The sequence below is a fragment of the Panthera uncia genome, chromosome D1, assembly GCF_023721935.1.
Source record: "Panthera uncia isolate 11264 chromosome D1, Puncia_PCG_1.0, whole genome shotgun sequence".
Taxonomy (NCBI): domain Eukaryota; kingdom Metazoa; phylum Chordata; class Mammalia; order Carnivora; family Felidae; genus Panthera; species Panthera uncia.
The window spans coordinates 90,215,390-90,235,271 of record NC_064808.1 but is presented as its reverse complement, the minus strand read 5'-3'; the positions used below and the strand labels follow the sequence as shown (position 1 = coordinate 90,235,271).

The 19,882-nt window shown below is 39.3% G+C and overlaps 1 protein-coding gene across 2 annotated transcripts; it reads left to right on the top strand.

Moving 5' to 3' along the window:
- Nucleotides 1-11,802: 11,802 nt before the first annotated feature.
- LOC125928576 (olfactory receptor 151) lies at nt 11,803-16,681 on the top strand. Of its 2 annotated transcripts, XM_049639322.1 has the most exons (2): nt 11,803-11,813; nt 15,724-16,681. In XM_049639322.1, exons 1-2 carry the CDS (start codon nt 11,803-11,805, stop codon nt 16,679-16,681), a joined length of 969 nt encoding a protein of 322 aa, XP_049495279.1. The 2 variants fall into 2 exon arrangements, with proteins under 2 accessions (XP_049495279.1, XP_049495283.1); XM_049639326.1 differs by lacking the exon at nt 11,803-11,813 and having other exon boundaries at nt 15,713-16,681.
- The last annotated feature ends 3,201 nt before the right edge of the window (nt 16,682-19,882 follow it).

Below are 19,882 nucleotides of genomic sequence, written 5' to 3'. Positions count from 1 at the left end.
TTACAAAGCTATAGTAATCAAAACAGTATGGTACTGGCACAAAAATAGACACATAGATCAATGGAACAGGATGGAATTTCCAGAAATAAACTGACAATTATATGGTCAATTAATCTTTGACAAAACAGTAAAGGATATCCAATGGGAAAAAGACAATGTTTTCAACAAATGGTATTGGGAAAACTGGATGGCAACGTTCAAAAGAATGAAATGGCCTACTTTCTTACACCATAAACAAAATGAAATTCAAAATGGGTGAAAGACCTAAATGTTGAGACCTGAAACCATCAAAATCCTAGAAGAGAACACAGAAAGTAACTTCTTTGACATTGACAGTAGCAACTTCTTTTTAGATATATCTCCTGAGACAAGGGAGACAAAAGGAAAAATAAACTATTGGGACTACATCAAAATAAAAAGATTCTGCACAGCAAAGGAAACTAGCAAAACTAAAAGGCAACCTATGAAATGGGAGAAGACACTTGCAAATGACATATCTGGTAAAGGATTAGTATCCAAAATATATAAAGAGGTGCATCTGGGTGGCTCAGTTGGTTAAGTGTCTGACTCTTGATTTTGGCTCAGGTCATGATCTCATGGTTCATGAGATTGAGTCCTGCATCAGGCTGTGTGTTGATAGCATGGAGCTTTCTCGGGATTCTCTCTTTATGTCCCTCTCCTGCTCTTGCTTTCTCTTTCTATCTCCCCCTCAAAATAAATAAATAAACCTAAAAATGTGTATGTAAAGAATTTATCAAGCTCAATACCCAAAAAAAACAAAAATTCAATTAAAAAATGGACAGAAGACATGAGCAGACATTTCTCCAAAGAAAACATACAGATGGCCAAGGACACAAAGATGCTCATCATCACTTCTCATCAGGGAAATGCAAATCAAAACTACAACAAGAGGGGAGCCTGGGTGGCTCAGTTGGTTAAGTGTCTCACTCTTGATTTTGACTCAGGTCATGTGAGATCAAGTCCCACATCAGCCCTGCACTGAGAGTGCAGAGCCTGCTTGGGATTCTCTCTGTCCCTCTCTCTCTCTTTCTCCCTTTTTCAAAATAAATAAACTTTTAAGAATACAATGACCTCACACCTTTCAGAATGGTTAAAATCAACAACACAACAAACAACAGGTGTTGGCAAGGATGCAGAGAAAGGGGAACACTCTTAGACTATTGGTGGAAATGCAAACTGGTGCCAACATTCTGGGAAACAGTATGGAGGTTCCTCAAAATGTTAAAAATAGAACTACCTTATGATACAGCAATTGCACTACTAGGTATTTATCCAAAGAATACAAGAACACTAATTCAAAGGGGTACATGTATCCAACACTAATTCAAAGGGATACACTAATTCAAAGGGATGCAGCATTGTTTGCATTAGGCCAAGTGTCCATCAATTGATGAATGGATAAAGAAGATGTGGTGTGTGTATATATATATATATATATATATATATATATATATACACAAGGGAATACTATTCAATACTATTCACTTTGCATTAGGCCAAGTGTCCATCAATTGATGAATGGATAAAGAAGGTGTGGTATATATGTACACACACACACAAGGGAATACTATTCAACCATAAAAAGAATGAAATGTTGCCATTTGCCATGACAATGATGGAGCTAGAGAGTATAATGCTAAGTGAAATAAGTCAGAAAAACACAAATGCCATATGATTTCATTCATGTGGAATTTATGAAACAAAATGAAGAAGCAAAGGAGAAAAAATAAGAGAGAGAGAGACAAAGCAAGAAATAGACTCTTAACTATAGAGAACAAACTAATGGTTACCAGAGGGGAGCCGGTGGGGGATGGGTTAAATAGGTGATAGGGATTAAGGAGTACACATGCCATAATGAACACAGGGTGATGTATGAACTGTTGAATGACTGTATTGTACACTGGAAACTAATATAACACTGTATGTTAATTAAGTAGAATTAAAATAATAACTTTTTAAAAAGGAAAATATGAAATATTGACAAGTTATTTCTAAAAGGTTATTGAAAAGTTACATTAAATTACTATAAATAGAATCAGTTTATAATAAGCTAAAATATCATACTTTCAAAATGAAATCTGTAAGACAAGCAATAAAGAAAAAAAAAAACATGGCAGAAAGGAAAGGAAAACAAAGTAGATTAGAATTCAAGAGCCTGGATTCCAGTCCCACTTATGAGAACCACTTAGTTGTATGACCTTGAAAACATATATAAAATGTCTAAATGTCTAATGTCTCCAATGCCTGTTAAATAAGCTCAGAAAAAATGGTTTATAAGCCCCATTTCAGATTAAATGATTTATGATTGTAGAAAAATGCATAAAAGAATCGTGGAATAGTCGAGGTGGGTCACGGGATACAGAAAATAGATATGTAGTAAACATCCATGAAACATAAAGACTTAAAATTCTCTTTTTTACAGAAGAGAAAAAAACTAGAACTTGGATCTCTCTTGGAAAACACACACACCAATAAACAAAGCATTGTATCTTCTTCAAATGCTACTTTTTCAAGAAGATATTTTTCTTTCCAAGGTGTTCCTCAGGGAAACTTTGACATCCTTGTTCCTCAAACTGTAGATCAGTGGGTTTAACATGGGCACCACAATGGTATAGAACAGAGAGGACTGTTCTATTAATTTCCTCAGAGATTAATTCTCCCAAGGGAATAAGAAATGTTTGTTTATACCCTTGATATTGGTTGGTTTGGCTTTTAGAGACAATTATTTCAACAAACATTTATCCAGTATGATTAAAAGAAAATTCAATGCAAATAAAGGAAAATTTCAAAAAAATTTGAAATCTGAAAAATATAATATTGGAAATAAAGTATCCATTGGGTTGGTTTAGTAGCAGACTGGGTGCAGCCAAAGAAAGGATCATTGAAAGCAAAACAGATCAACAGAAATAGTCCATACTAAAATGCAGATAGAAAAAAATAATAAATAATAACAATAATATAAATAATAATGATAAAATAATAATCTTTAAGACAATGCTAAATAGTCCAACATATGTGTAATTACAGTTTCAAAAGGTGAGTTGAGTGAGAATTGGGGGAAAGAAATTTTTTCTCTTTTCAAATTTTCATTTAAATTATAGTTAGTTAACATATAGTTCAATATTGGTTTCAGGAGCAGAATTCAGTGATTCATCACTTATATACAATAGCCAGTGATGATCATAGCAAGTACCTTCCTTAATACTCATCACCCATTTGGCCCATCCCACACCCACCTCCCTCCATCAACCAGCAGTTTGTTCTCTATCACTAAGAGTCTCTTATGTTTTGTTTCCCTCTCTCTTTTCCCCCATCCCATATGTTCATCTTTTTTGTATCTTAAATTCCACATATGGGTGAAATAATATGTAATTTGTCTTTGACTGATTTATTTCACTTAGCATAATACACTCTAGTTCCATCCATGTTGTTGCAAATGGCAAGATTTCATTCTTTTGATGACTGAGTAATATTCCATTTTCTATCTATCTATCTATCTATCTATCTATCTATCTATCCAACTATATATAATATGCCATATCTTTTTATTTTTTAATTTTTTTATGTTTATTTTTGAGAGAGAGAGAGAGAGAGAGAAAAAGCATGAGTGGGGGAGGGGCAGAGAGAGAGGGATACACAGAAGGAGGCTCCAGGCTCTAAGCTGCCAGCACAGAGCTCAACGCAGGGCTTGAACCCACAAACTGTGAGATCATGACCTGAGCCAAAGTCGGATGCTTAACCATCTGAGCCACCCAGGCACCCCTATGCCATATCTTTTTTATCCATTTATCAGTCAATGGACATTTGGGCTCTTTCTATATTTGGCTATTGCTGATAAGGCTGCAATAAACATCAAGGAGTATGTACCCCTTCAAATCAGTATTGTTGTATCCTTTGGGTGAATACCTAGCAGTGCAATTCCTGGGTCATAAGGTAGTCTATTTTTAGTTTCTTGAGGAACTACTGTTCTCCAGAGTGACTGCACTAGTTTGCATTACCACCACCAACAGTGCAAAAGTGTTCCCTTTTCTCCATATCCTCACCAACATCTATTGTTTCCTGTGTTGTTAATGTGAGTCATTCTGACAGCTGTGAAGTGCTATCTCATTATGGTTTTGATTTGTATTTCCCTCATGATGAGTGATGTTCAGCATCTTGTTATGTGTCTCTTAGCCATCTGGATGCCTTCTTTGAAAAGATGTCTCTTCATATGTTCTGCCCATTTCATTTTTTTAATTAATTAATTAACTAATTCTTTAATTTACATCCAAGTTAGTTAGCATATAGTGCAATAATGATTTCAGGAATAGATTCCAGTCTTTCATCCCCTATGTATAACACCCAGTGCTCCCAACAAGTATCATCCTTAATGCCCCTTACCCATTTAGCCCATCCCCCCTCCCACAACCCTTCCAGCAACCCTCTGTTCTCTATATTTAAGAGTCTCTTATGTTTTGTCCGCCTCACGGTTTTTATATTCTTTTTGCTTTCCTTCCCTTATGTTCATCTGTTTTGTATCTTAAAGTCCTCATATGAGTGAAGTCATATGATATTTGTCTTTCTCTGACTCACTAATTTCACTTAGCTTAATACCCTCTAGTTCCATCCACATAGTAGCAAATGGCAAGATTTCATTCTTTTTGACTTCCAAGTAATACTCCATTGTATATATATCACATCTTCTTTATACATTCATCCATCAGTGGACATTTGGGCTCTTTCCATAATTTGGCTATTGTTGATAGCACTGCTATAAACATTAGGGTGCATGTGGCCCTTCAAAACAGCACACCTGTGTCCCTTGGATAAATACCTAGTAGTTCAATTGCTGGGTTGTAGGGTCGTTCTATTTTTAATTTTTTGAGGAACCTCCATGCTATTTTCCAGAGTGGCTGCACCAGTTTGCATTCCCACCAGCAGTGCAAAAGAGATCCTCTTTCTCCACACCCTCGCCAACATCTGTTGTTGCCTGAGTTGTTAATGTTAGCCATTCTGCCTGGTGTGAGGTGGTATCTCATTGTGGTTTTAATTTGTATTTCCCAGATGATGAGTGATGTGGAGCATTTTTTCATGTGTCTGTTAGCCATCTGGATGTCTTCTTTGGAGAAGTGTCTATTCATGTCTTTTGCCCATCTCTTCACTGGATTATTTATACTTTTGGGGGGTGTTGAGTTTGATAAGTTCTTTATAGATTTTGAATACTAACCCTTTATCTGATATGCCATTTGCAAATATCTTCTCCCATTCCATCGGTTGCCTTTTAGTTTTGCCGATGTTTCCTTCAGTGTGCAGAAGCTTTTTATTTTGATGATGTCCCAGTAGTTCATTTTTGCTTTGGTTTCCCTTACCTCTGGAGACGTGTTGAGTAAGAAGTTGCTGCGGCCAAGGTCGAAGAGGTTTTCACCTGCTTCCTCTTAGAGGATTTTGATGGCTTCCTGTCTTACATTGAGGTCTTTCATCCATTTTGAGTTTCTTTTTGTGTATGGTGTAAGAAAATGGTCCAGCTTCATTTTTATGCATGTCGCTGTCCAGTTTTCCCAGCACCATTTGCCGAAGAGACTGTCTTTATTCCATTGGATATTCTTTCCTGCTTTGTCAAAGATTAGTTGGCCATACATTTGTGGGTCCGTTTCTGGGTTCTCTATTCTGTTCCATTGATCTGAGTGTCTGGTTTGTGCCAGTACCATTCTGTCTTGATGATTACAGCTTTGTTATATCCTGAAGCCCAAGATTTTGATGCCTTCAGCTTTGGTTTTCTTTGTCAGCATTGCTTTGGCTATTTGGGGTCTTTTCTGGTTCTACACAAATTTTAGAATCGTTTGTTCTAGCTCTGTGAAGAATGCTGGTGTTATTTTGATAGGAATTGCATTGAATATATAGATTTCTTTAGGTAGTATTGACATTTTAACAATATTTATTCTTCCAATCCAGGAACATGGAATATTTTTTCCATTTTTTTGTGTCTTCTTTAATTTCTTTCATAGACTTTCTATGGTTTTCAGTGTATAGATTTTTCACCTCTTTGGTTAGATTTATTCCTAGGTATTTTATGGATTTTGGTGCAGTTATAAATGGGATCAATTCCTTGATTTCTCTTCTGTTGCTTCATTATTGTTAGAGGAATGCAACCGATTTCTGTACATTGATTTTATATCCTGCGACTTTGCTGAATTCATGAATCAGTTCTAGTAGTTTTTTGGTGGAATCTTTGGGTTTTCCATGTAGAGTATCATGTCATCTGTGAAGAGTGAAAGGTTGACTTCTTCTTTGCTATTTTGGATGCCTTTTATTTATTTGTGTTGTCTGATTACTGAGGCTAAGGCTTCCAATACTTTGTTGAGTAACAGTGGCGAGATTGGACATCCCTGTCGTGTTCCTGACCTTAGGGGAAAAGCTCTCAGTTTTTCCCCATTGAGGATGATATTAGCAGTGGGTCTTTCATATATGGCTTTTATGATCTTGAGGTATGATCCTCTATCCCTACTTTCTTGAGGGTTTTTATCAAGAAAGGATGCTGTATTTTGTCAAATGTTTTCTCTGCATCTATTGAGAGGATCATGTGGTTCTTGTCCTTTCTTTTATTGATGTGATGTATCACGTTGATTATTTTGCAGATATTGAACCAGCCCTGAATCCCAGATATAAATCCCCCTTGGTCATGGTGAATAATTCTTTTAATGTGTTGTTGGATCTGGTTGGCTAGTATCTTGTTGAGGATTTTTGCATCCATGTTCATCAGGGGAATTGATCTGTAGTTCTCCTTTCTAGTGGGGTCTTTGTCTGGTTTTGGAATCAAGGTACTGCTGGCTTCATAGAATGAGTTTGTAAGTTTTCCTTCCATTTCTATTTTTTGGGACATCTTCAAAAGAATAGGTGTTAACTCTTCTTTAAATGTTTGGTAGAATTCCCCTGGAAAGCCATCCAGCCCTGGACTCTGGTTTTTAGGAGATTTTTGATTAGTAATTCAATTTCTTTACTGGTTGTGGGTTCAAATTTTCTATTTCTTCATGTTTCAGTTTTGGTAGATTATATGTTTCTAAGAATTTGCCCATTTCTTCCAGTTTGCCCATTTTATTGGCATATAATTTCTCATAATATTCTCTTATTATTGTTTGGATTTCTGCTGTGTTGGTTGAGATCTCTCCTCTTTCCCTCTTGATTTTACTTATTTGGGTCCTTTCCTTTTTCTTTTTGATCAAACTGGCTAGGGGCTTATCAATTTGTTAATTCTTTCAAAGAACAATTTCCTGGTTTCATTTATCTGTTTTGTTAGGTTTTTTGTTTGTTTGTTTTGTTTTGTTTCGATAGCATTGATTTCTGCTCTAATCTTTATTATTTCCTGTCTTCTGTTGGTTTTGCTGTTCTTTATCCAGTTCCTTAAGGTGTAAGGTTAGGTTGTGTATCTGAGATTGTTCTTCCTTCTTTAGGAAGGCCTGGGTTGCTATATACTTCCCTCTTATGACCACCTTTGTAGCGTCCCAGACGTTTTAGGCTGTGGTGTTATTATTTTCATTGGCTTCCATGTACTTTTTAATTTCCTCTTTAACTTCTTGATTAGCCCATTCATTCTTTAGTAGGATGTTCTTTAGTCTCCAAGTATTTGTTATCTTTCCAAATGTTTTCTTGTGGTTGATTTTGAGTTTCATAGCATTGTGGTCTGAAAATATGATCTTAATCTTTTTATGCTTGTTGAGGACTGATTTGTGTCCCAGTGTGTGATCTCTTCTGGAGAATGTTCCATGTGCACTCGAGAAGAATGTGTATTCTGCTGCTTCAAGGTGAAATGTTCTGAATATATCTGTTAAGTCCATCCGGTCCAATGTGTCATTCAAAGCCATTGTTTCCTTCTTGATTTTCTGTTTAGATGATCTGTCCATTGCTGTAAGAGGGGTTTTGAGGTCCCCTACTGTTAAGGTATTGTTCTCAATGAGTTTCTTTGTGTTTGTAATGAATTGATTTATATATTTGTGTTCTTTCATGTTCGGAGCATAAATGTTTACAATGGTTAGATCTTCTTGGTAGATAGACCCCTTAATTATGATATAATGCCCTTCTTCATCTCTTGTTACAGTTTTTATTTTAAAGTCTAAACTGTCTGATATAAGTATGGCTGCTCTGGCTTTCTTTTGGCGACCATTAGCATGATAGATGGTTCTCCATTCCCTTACTTTCAATCTGAAGATGACTTTAGGTCTGAAATGGGTCTCTTGTAAACAGGATATAGATGGATATTGTTTTTTTTATCCATTCTATTGCCCTACGTCTTTTGATTGGAGCATTTAGTCCATTGACATTTAGAATGAATACTGAAAGTTATGAATTTATTGCCTTTATGTTGCCTATAGAGTTGGAGTTTCAGGTGGTGTTCTCTGGTCCTTTCTACTCTTTGTTTTTTATGGTCTTTTGGGTTTTTGTTTGTTTCATTTTGTTTTCATCTTTTCTCCCCTCAGAAAGTCCCCCTTAAAAAATTTTTTAAGGGCTGGTTTAGTGGTCATGTTTCTTTAGGAGTGGTTTAATTTTTGTTTGTCTGGGAAACTTTTTATCTCTCCTTCTATTTTGAATGACAGCCTTGATGGATAAAGAATTTGTGGGTGCATATTTTTACAATTCAACACATTGAATGTATCCTGCCACTCCTTTCTGGACTGCCAAGTTTCTGTGGATAGGTCTGTTGCAAAACTGATCTGTCTTCCCTTGTAGGTTAAGGACTATTTTTCCCTTGCTGCTTTCACGATTCTTTCCTTGCCTGAGTATTTTGTGAATTTGACTATGATATGCCTTGTTGATGGTTGGTTTTTGTTGAATCTAATGGGAGTTTTCTGTGCTTCCTGGATTTTGATGTCCATGTCTTTCCCCAGGTTAGGGAAGTTTTCTGCCATGATTTGCTCACATAAACCTTCTACTACTTTTTCTCTCTCTTCATATTTTGGGACCCCTATGATTCTGACGTTATTCCTTTTTAATGAGTCACTACGTTCTCTAATTCTTATATCGTGCTCACCCCAGCTAGTATTCTTATTATCATGATTCTAAATTCTGGTTCAGATATCTTGCTTGTATCTGTGTTGATTAAGTCACACAGATATCTTTTCTTCCTGTTCTTTCCTTTGGGGTGAATGCCTTCATTTCCTCATTTTGAAGGAAGAAAATGAATTAATAAAGTAAAAAAATTAAAATTAAAAAATTAGAAACAATACAAAAAAATCAAATAAAGGATGTTAGGCCCTACGTGTGTATTGGTCTGGTGGTTGAAAGAAGTTTGATAGATTAGAGGAAAAAAGGGAAAGAAAAGAAAAAAGGCGGGGGGGAGGAAAACATTTGAAAATTTGAAAAACTGACTACAGTAAAACAGAATAAAATGAAAGAATGAAAGTAAAATAGAATTTTAAAAATTTACAAAAAAGTAAAAAATATAGGAAAAATAAAGAAAAACCTTTTCTAGAAAAACGGAAAATAATAATTTTTTCTCTATCTATATTCAAGAATAAGAAAAGAAAGGAAAAAGAAAAGAAAATTAATAGATGGACTAGTGAACAGAATGAAATACTAATGAAAGTACATCCAGTTTCCCCTAAAAGTCAAACTATGAAGCACTTTAAAATCCGTAAACTAGGGGCACCTGGGTGGCTCAGTTGGTTAGGTGGCCGACTTCGGCTCAGGTCATGATCTCACGGTCTGTGAGTTCTAGCCCCGCGTCGGGCTCTGTGCTGACAGCTCAGAGCTTGGAGCCTGCTTCATATTCTGTGTCTCCCTCTCTCTGACCCTCCCCTGTTCATGCTCTGTCTCTCCCTGTCTCAAAAATAAATAAACATTAAAAAAAAATCCGTAAACTAAGCAGACACAGAAGAGAGACTTGTGGTGTTCCTCAAGAGCTCAGTTGGCCCAACTGGGCGGGACTTAGTGTAATCGCTCTGTTTTCCACTACATGGCACTGTTTGGTTTACATGGGGTAGATTGTTGTGGCACGTGTAGGCATGTACCCACATGCGCAGAAGGGGTGAAAATGGTGTCACCCAGCTACCCAGTCTCTAGTATCAGAACTCTGTGCTCTCCTCGACCAGCAATGAAGTACCCCTCCTTTGTCTCTGGCTTCCATCCACTCCCCCCCTTCTACACTGTCCATGACCAAGCCATCAGGCTGCCAGGTGGCACCTCCCTCCTGAGTTTTATCTCAGATGGGGCTGTTTTTCCTAATCCCTCATTTCTGAGGGACTGTGGTTTTGACCTATTCTGGCCCTCTGGGGGAGGATCTGGTCAAATAATGGTCAGGTGCCAGCCCACCCCCTGGAATGTTCACACAACCGTGTTGCAGCAGATGCCCAGAGACTACGACCTGGTACCAGCCCACCCCAGAGAAAGTTCACTCAATCATGTAGCAGCAGCACTTCAGGGCTTATGGTAAATCACAACACACATCTGGTGCCAGGCTTCACCCTTACTGTCCTTGTTCCACACCAGGATATGTGGTTTTTCTCCAGCGTCTGCTGGGACCTTTGTCTGTGGGGAGGCCGCACAGTCTCAACTAAATGTCCCCACAGCAGGGAACCTACCTCTCCCCACGTGGCCTGAGGACCCCTTGCACCTTGCTGTCTGCTCCTGGGGATTTGCCCCTCCCACCAGAGCACCACCAGGTATCAAGCTGCAGAGTGTCAGACTCTACACTCCCCCTGTTTATAGAGTCTTAATGGAATTTAAACCCCCTCCTTTCTCTTTCTCCCTTTTTTGTTCAGTCCCTGTGCTGTTTCCACTCTTCCACTTCCTCTCCAGCTGCTTTCCGGTGGAGGGGGGTGCTTTTCTTATACTCTCCCCCCATCTCTGTCCTCTTTCCACAAGCAAAAACAGCTTCCTGCCCTCCACAGCTTCTCTCTCCCCCAGTTCAACTCTCCACACCACATATCTGCTGAGTTCTGTGGTTCAAGTTGTTCAGATTGTTGTGTTAATCCTCAGATAAGTTTTCTTGGTGTGCAAGATGGTTTGGTGTTGATCTGGCTGCATTTCAGAGATGAGAGATGCAAAAAAAACTTTGGTGCTGTTCTGCCATCTTGGCCCCCTCCCCTCTTCCATCCATTTCTTAACACGATTATTGTTTTTTGGGTGTTGAGTTTGATAAGTTCTTTATAGATTTTGGATACTAACCCTTTATCAGATATGTCATTTGCAAATATCTTTTCCCATTCTATAGGCTGCCTTTTAGTTTTGTTGATTGTTTCCTTCATTGTGCAAAAGCTTTTTATCTTCATGAAACACCAAGAGTTCATTTTTGCTTTTCTTTCCCTTGCTTCCAGAGACATGTCTTGTAAGAAGTTGCTCCAGCTGAACCCAAAGAGGTTGTTATGTGTTTTCTCCTCTAGGATTTTGATGGTTTCCTGTCTCACATTTAGGTCTTTCATCCATTTTGAATTTATTTTTTCTGGATAGTGTCAGAAAGTGGTCGAGTTTCATTCTTCTGCATGGTGTTGTCCAGTTTTCCCAACACCAATTATTGAAAAGACTGTCTTTTTTTCCATTGGATATTCTTTCCTGCTTTGTCGAAGATGAGTTGACCATATAGTTGTGGGTCCATTTCTGGGTCCTCTATTCTGCTCCACTGAGCTGTGTATGTGTGTTTGTGCCAGTACTTTCTTTATACTCTCTTGATGATTACAGCTTTGTAATGTACCTTGACATCTGGAATCGTGAGGATTCTGGGTTTGCTTTGCTTTTTCAATATTGCTTTAGCTATTTAGGGTATTTTGTTGTTCCATAAAAACTTTAGAATTGTTTGTTCTAGCTCTGTGAAAAATGCCGGTGTTGTTTTAATAGGGATTGTATTGAATGTGTAGATTGCTTTGGGTAGTATGGACATTTTAACAATGTTTGTTCTTCCAGTCCATAAGCATGGAATGTTTTTCCATTTCTTTGTGTCCTCTTCAATTTCTTTCATAAATGTTCTATAGTTTTCAGAGTACAGATATTTTACCTCCAAAGGTGAAGGCTTATTCCTAGCTATCTTATGGTTTTGTAAATGGATCAATTACTTGATTTCTCTTCCTGCTACTTCATTATTGGCATATAAAAATGCAACAGATTTCTGTACCTTGATTTTGTATCATGAGACTTTGTTGAATTCATGCATCAGTTCTATCAGATTTTTTGGTGGAGTCTTTTGGGTTTTCCATATAGAGTATCATATCATCAGGAAAGAGCAAACGTTTGACTTCTTCCTTGATGATTTGCATGCCTTTTATTTCTTTTTGTTGTCCGTTTGCTGAGGCTATAACTTCCAGTACAATGTTGAACAACAGTGGTAAGAGTGGACATCACTGTCCTGTTCCTGATCTTAGAGGAAAAGCTCTCAGTTTTTTTTTTTTTCCCATTGAGGATGATATTAGCTATGATTCTTTCATATATGGACTATATGGTGTTGAGGTATGTTCTTTCTATCCCTACTGTCTTGAGGGCTTTTATCAAGAAAAGATGCTGTATTTTGTCAAATGTTTTTTCTGTGTTTGTTGAGACAATCATATGGTTCTTATCCTTTCTTTTATTACTGTGGTGTAACATGTAGATTGATTTGTAGATATTGAACCAGCCCTGCAGCCCAGGAATAAATCCCGCTTGATCATAGTGAATAATTCTTTTAATGTACTGTTGAATTAAATTTCCTAGTATCTTGTTGAGAATTTTTGCATCAATGTTCATCAAAGATATTGGTCTATAATTCTCCTTTTTTCTTGGGATTTTTGTCTGGTTTTGGAATTAAGGTAATACTGGACTCATAGAATGAGTGTTGAAGTTTTCCATCCCTTTCTATTTTTTGGAACAGTTTCGAAAGAATAGGTATGAATTCTTCTTTAAATGTTTGACAGAATTCCCCTCGGAAGCCATCTGGCCCTGGACCCTTGTTTGTTCAGAGATTTTTGATTACTGAGTCAATTTCTATAGGTTATGGGTCTGCTCAAATTTTCTGTTTCTTCAGGTCATCATCTCATGGTTGTGGAATGGAGCCCGACATTGGGCTCCACCCTGAGCATGGAGCCTGCTTGGGATTCTCTCTCTCCCTCTCTTTCTGCACCTCTCCCCATTCATTCCTTTTTTTCCCTCTCTCTCTCCCTCTCTCTCTCTCCAAAAATAAGTAAGTAAATAAACATTTTAAGCCTCATTGAGTATGCCTAATGAAGAATAATAATTAGTAGTAACCATAATGGTTGTAACTAAAGATGTTGATGGTAATGACTGACATGGTGGTCATGGTGGTGGTGGTGGTGGTGGTGGTGATGGTGGTGATTATGGGGTGTTTGGCTGTAAAATATTTGAATGCTGGCATTAGACTCTAGTTTCCCAAGCTGAAGATGACTCCAAATAAAAGGAAAATTAACACACCTGGGAGACACACCATGATTCCCAGCACAGGCATAAACCAAGACTCTAATTGCTTCTTCAGCAAAGACTCCAGACTCTGAAATGACTGAATCCCAGGAGGTTCTGCCCATGTGTTATATAAACAGACCCCCAGTGACCCATTTTTCATAACCCTGCTGGCCTCTTGGAATACATTTAGGAATAGATATAAATTTGGAAAGCTCCTTCATTTCTTGATGTTTATTTCCTAACTATTGGAACCAAGGCATCCCCTAAAATTTCCAGGAGACTGTGTTGTTTTTTTTCTCAGCACAGTATTCAATTACAGATTTAACGCAATTATATGAAAAAATATTTCTTCCGTGAATTCCTGTTTCTAATTCAGGCTTTATTTCTAAGCATTTGTTTACCTTCATCTCTAAGCGTTTTCTTCTTTATGTGCTGAGTTCTCATAGGCTGCAAGCCCAAGCCTCTTATGGTCCAGTAGAACTAGAGGTAATCATTGTAGTAACTGATATCAAATATATGGATCTTGTTTGCTTATTTCATATCATTAGATGATTATGGGAGTAAAAAATTAAATTTAAATCAGTTCTATCTAGGATTTTCCAGTCCACACCACACTGAGTGGTATTTACTCTGCACTGCTTTGTAAAATACTTTGATTTCTGGTAATGGTGTATTCAAGGTGGATTTTCTATGTTTCTTACTGTTTTAAGAGGTGAAGATTGTGGGGTGCCTGGGTGGCTCAGTCAGTTAAGCATCTGACTTCAGCTCAGGTCATGATCTCACAGTTCATGGGTTTGAGCCCCTTGTCAGACTCTGTGCTGACACCTCATAGCCTGGAGCCTGCTTCGGATTCTGTGTCTCCCTCCCTCCCTCTGCCCTCCCCTGCTCATTCTCTCTCTCTCTCTCTCTTAAAAATAAACATTAACTCTCTGCCCCTCCCCCGTTCATGCTCTGTCTCTCTCTGTCCCAAAAATAAATTAAAAACGTTGAAAAAAAAAATGGGGCGCCTGGGTGGCGCAGTCGGTTAAGCATCCGACTTCAGCCAGGTAACGATCTCGCGGTCCGTGGGTTCAAGCCCCGCGTCGGGCTCTGGGCTGATGGCTCGGAGCCTGGAGCCTGTTTCCGATTCTGTGTCTCCCTCTCTCTCTCTGCCCCTCCCCCGTTCATGCTCTGTCTCTCTCTGTCCCAAAAATAAATTAAAAACGTTGAAAAAAATATATTTTTTTTAAAAAGAGGTGAAAATTGTGTACAAGGGGAAAATGTAAGTTTTTTTAAACTATTGTTGTTATCTAGAAGAAATTTGTTTTCCCTTTAGTAATATATGGGGGAAAACTTAGCTACTTCTGAGACTACTTATTGTGAAGTTAAATGCCATACCACCAATAATATAACATATGAAGTTTATAATGCAAATCAGATTTTTGTGTCTTCATAGCACATCCTAAGGATTTAAAGGCTCTATATCTAAGAAATGGAAATAAGGTTAATGCCAGAGTTATTATTATTATAGGAATCAAATGACACAATGTATTAAAGTACTTTTAAAAAGCAGGTTACGAAACTTTTTAAAAATGGACTGAGCCTGGGTGGCTCAGTCCATTAAGCATCCAACTCTTAATTTGAGCTCAGATCATGATCTCAAGGTTCATGAGTTGAAGCTCTGTGTCGGGCTCCCCACTAACAGCAAGGAGCCTGCTTGGTATTCTCTCTCTCCACTCCTCCCTCTCTCTCTGTCCCTTCTCTGCATGCACAGGTGTACTCTCTTTCACAATATCTCAAAATACATAAACTTAACATATATAGTAATATACATTAATATATATTATATTATTTATTATATATTATATTAATATATTAATTATATATTAATTAAATATATATTAATATATAATATATATTAATATATTAATTATATATAATATATATTAATATATTAATTATATAATTATATATTAATTATAAATATAATATATATATAAATATATATAAACCCAGAGTTTCTGATTTGGTAGGTCCCGGGTGGAGGCTGAGAGTCTGCATCTCTAACATGGTGCTGATGCTGCTGGTCCAACAAAGGTACCCTAAGAACCATTGCTGTAGGATATTTGAGAAACATAAAAGTGGTAAAAGCCCCAGATCTTGTCCCCTTTTTCCTCCCAACCTCATGGTCTTTGAAATACCCAGAGCCTGGTCTTTCTCCCAGCCAACAGCCAAAGGAAGGGAGGATTCATCGGGAAAGAGCCCAGGATCGCCCAACTGAACCCAAGTGCTCAAAACCAGCTTTGCCAAGAAGGTTAAATGTAGGCTCTCATGGGCTCTTCTCTCCCATCCCCACAGGGCTCCCAAGCACAGGGGAATGGCTGCCGAAAATCACTCTACAGTGACCGAGTTTATTCTCAGGGGATTGACAGATCGGCCAGAGCTCCAGCTCCCCCTCTTCCTCCTCTTCCTTGGGATCTACTTGGTCACCATCATAGGGAACCTGGGCATGTTCACGCTGATTTGTCTGAATGCTCAGCCTCACACCCCCATGTACTACTTCCTCAGCAATCTGTCCCTTGTGGATCTCTGCTACTCCTCTGTCATTACCCCGAAAATGCTGGTGAACTTTGTGTCAGAGAAGAACATCATCTCCTACGCGGGGTGCATGTCACAGCTCTACTTCTTCGTTGTGTTTGTCGTTGCAGAGAGTTACATGCTGACAGTGATGGCCTATGACCGCTATGTCGCCATCTGCAGCCCGTTGCTCTACCATGTCATCATGTCTCCTCAAGTGTGTTCCCTGCTGGTGTCTGTGGTCTATGCCACGGGATTTATTGGTGCAACAGTAGACACTGGCCTGATGTTAAAACTGTCCTACTGTGAGCTCCTCATCAGCCATTACTTCTGTGACATCGTGCCCCTCATGAAGCTCTCCTGCTCTAGCACCTATCATATTGAGATGACAGTGTTCTTTTTGGCTGGATTCAACATCACAGTCACCAGCTTAACAGTCCTTGTTTCCTACGTCTTCATCCTCTCCAGCATCCTCCACATCAGCACCACACAGGGGAGGTCCAAAGCCTTCAGCACCTGCAGCTCTCACCTTGCAGCTGTGGGAATGTTCTATGGATCTACAGCGTTCATGTACTTAAAACCCTCCACGGCCAGTTCTGTGGCCAAGGAGAACGTGGCCTCCGTGTTCTACACCACGGTGATCCCCATGCTGAACCCCCTGATCTACAGCTTGAGGAATAAGGAGGTAAAGGCTGCCGTGCAGAAAACACTGAGGAGAAAACTTCAGATGCAAATGCCATGTAGAAAGCACTGAGGGGAACAAATGTTTTGAGGTAAATGTTATTCTTTTTCGATTTTAAAATTAAGTTGTGATACACAGGGAAGCCCTCTGAATGCTTGCCCGGCCACGATGGGAAACATTAACTTGGGCACATAGTTGAATGAGTGCCTCCTCCCCTTCATCCTTCTTCGTTCCCTCCTTCTCTGGACTCTCATTTCTGTTTGAAACCAAATCATTTCAAGTTCATATTTTCTTTCACTTGAAATCCATTTTCTCTCCTGAACCCTTTGGTAAACATTTACTAAAAATTTTAAACTTTCAGCTTTGAGGGACACCTGGGTGGCTCAGTCAGTTAAGCGTGTGACTTTTGGTTTTGGCTCAGGTCATGATCTCACTGTTTCTTGAGTTCGAGCCCCGCATCAGGCTCTGTGCTGACAGCGTGGAGCCTGCCTGGGTTTCTCTCTCTCCCTCCCTCCCTGCCGCTCTCCACCCACATTCTCTCTGTCTCTCTCAAAAATAAATAAATAAGCTTAAAAATAAAATAAAATAAAATAAAATACTAAAATGTCAGCACTGAGTTTGAAAGTCATCCATTATTTTATTACCTTCCCTACAGAAACTATTACTCAATCCAATTCTTCTTTTTTTGTGCCTGGGAGTATAGAAGGCAAAGAGAGGTGAATGTGAAAGTCACCAAGAAGTGATGTGCAGCTCCTTCCTCATCCAGACTTCCTCCCCTGCCTTCACTCCTCTCTGCTTGTTCCCGCCCCAGAACCTCTACACGACCCCTGTATGTAGTTTCATAGTGACAATAAAAAAAAACAAGACCCGGTCACATGTTTTGGGGTGCCTACTCTGAGCCATGCAACCCCCCTAACTGCTTTATATACATTATTACAATTACACCTCATAACATGTAGGTACTGTTGTTATCCTCATTTCACAGATATGGAAACTTGGTTTAGTAACGTGCTAAAGTCCCATCACTGGCAAACAAGCAACACTGAGACCCAAGTGTAAGTAACCCAGAGCCCACAGTCTTGGCTCTCACGCATTATCCCCAGTGCCTTAGGCCAACACTCCATTTGAACAGCCTGTTAAGCCTGACCCATTTATGCTCTTCCGATTTCAAATACCTCCAAAAAAATAATTTCTCAGATCCGCACCTTTTATCACCTGCCCTAGCTTCTTTCCCTTTATAGACAACTCCTTCAAGGTGACTTAGGAAAGGTTACACTAGAGTGACCAACTTGACCCGGTTTGCTGGGCCCTTTTCCGGTTTTAGCACTGGAAGCCCTACATCTTGGGGAATCTCCCGGTCCCAGACAAAGCAGGATGATGGGTCACCCCAGGTGACACATCGCTGCAAATCTCTTGTCCTGCTGAAATGACCGATAGCTCTACTGTCAGCCTCGCTCAGTAAATCCAGGGGCCTCGGGGCAAAATTTCTCCCTGCGCCCCTTGCCGATGATGGAATTGAGGATACAAGGGTTAGGCTCAGCAGCCTGACGTGGGGCAACGGATTTGTGGACAACCTCTTGTCATTGAAAGCTATTTTTGGTATGCTATTGCATCAAGCAGTGGTTTATTATGGGAAACAGAAATAACTCGAATTTTCTCAAGCAGAAAGGACTATAATACAGGAAACTAGTCGCTAACAGATCTTTGAATGACTGGGGAAATGGGGAGGCCCTCAAGTGACTCTGCAAGACCTGACTTAGAGGGTCCAGAAGCTCCTATTGGCACTGCCACCATCACGACCGCCACGGTGAAGATTGCCACTCACACTCATGATGGCCTCACCTGGGAACTTGTTAGAAATGTAAATTTTCAGGGGCGCCTGGGTGGTGCAGTCGGTTAAGCGTCCGACTTCAGCCAGGTCACGATCTCGCGGTCCGTGAGTTCGAGCCCCGCGTCAGGCTCTGGGCTGATGGCTCGGAGCCTGGAGCCTGTTTCCGATTCTGTGTCTCCCTCTCTCTCTGCCCCTCCCCCGTTCATGCTCTGTCTCTCTCTGTCCCAACAATAAATAAAAAAACGTTGAAAAAAAAAAAAAAAAAAAAAAAAAAGAAATGTAAATTTTCAGGCCCTGTATAGGCTCCAGACCTGTAGAATTCATGGGCAGGCTCAGCAATCTGTGCTTTAATAAACCCTCAGGTGATTCTGAGACACACTGAAGCGTGAGAACCTCGTGCCACCTTTCAAATGGTAACGAATTCACATCCCAGGGCTCCAGCTACCAGGGAATTGGGTATAAAACTTTGAATCTTTAACCTGACTAGAATGAGGGCAGAATGGATATTGAAAGAACCGTTCCCCCGGGCACATGGGTGGCTCAGTCGGTTAAGCGTCTGACTTTGGCTTGGGTCATTAGCTCACAGCTCATGAGTTCGATCCCCGCATCAGGCTCTGTGCTGACAGCTCAGAGCCTGGAGCCTGCTTTGGATTCTGTGTCTCCCTCTCTCTCTGCCCCTGCCCTGCTTGCCCTCTGTCTCCCTCTCTCAAAAACAAACATTAAAAGAAGAAGAAGAAAGAAAGAAAGAGCCATTCCCAAGTGGCTACCTACTTTTTCCTGACCTTTCTCCAAAGATGAGATCTCTACCACTATCGATCCCCTCTAGTCAGGAAAAAATGTAGGAAAATATTTGTTAGCTGAAGGTGAGAAGGCATAAGGCTAAATAAATTAGTGAATTTCATATGAATTTCACTTCCTAGGATATTTGTTCAGCAAAGGACGCAGCAGATAGAGCTAATAGAAACAGCATGGAAGACGATATCTAACCAGCATATATTAGAAACAGGGGCAAACCAACAAGAAGAAAAACAGCAACAGAAAAAAAATGGGCAAGGTGTATACAACAAACATTTTACAGATGAGAAAGCCTGAAGGGCCGCCAAGCATGTGAAAAGATGCTTAAACCAATTACTAATCCGAGAAGTGCAAATTAAAACAATGAGATATCTCTTTACACCCACCACTGGGTACGTAAACAGACTACAGCAGAGACTTGGCAGCAGTTAGAAGCAGAGGATTAGCTATGAGCGATATAGCCTAGAGAGAGCTTCAGTGCTGTGCAGGGTATAAAGCACAGTATTACTTATGAATACAAAATTATATTCACATGAACCAGGGAAAAAAAACACATTTAGACAGAAAAAAATAACATAAAATATACATTAAGTAGGTTAGAATGGCTACCCAGAGAGATAAGAGGCATGGAAATAGGGAGTGGGAAA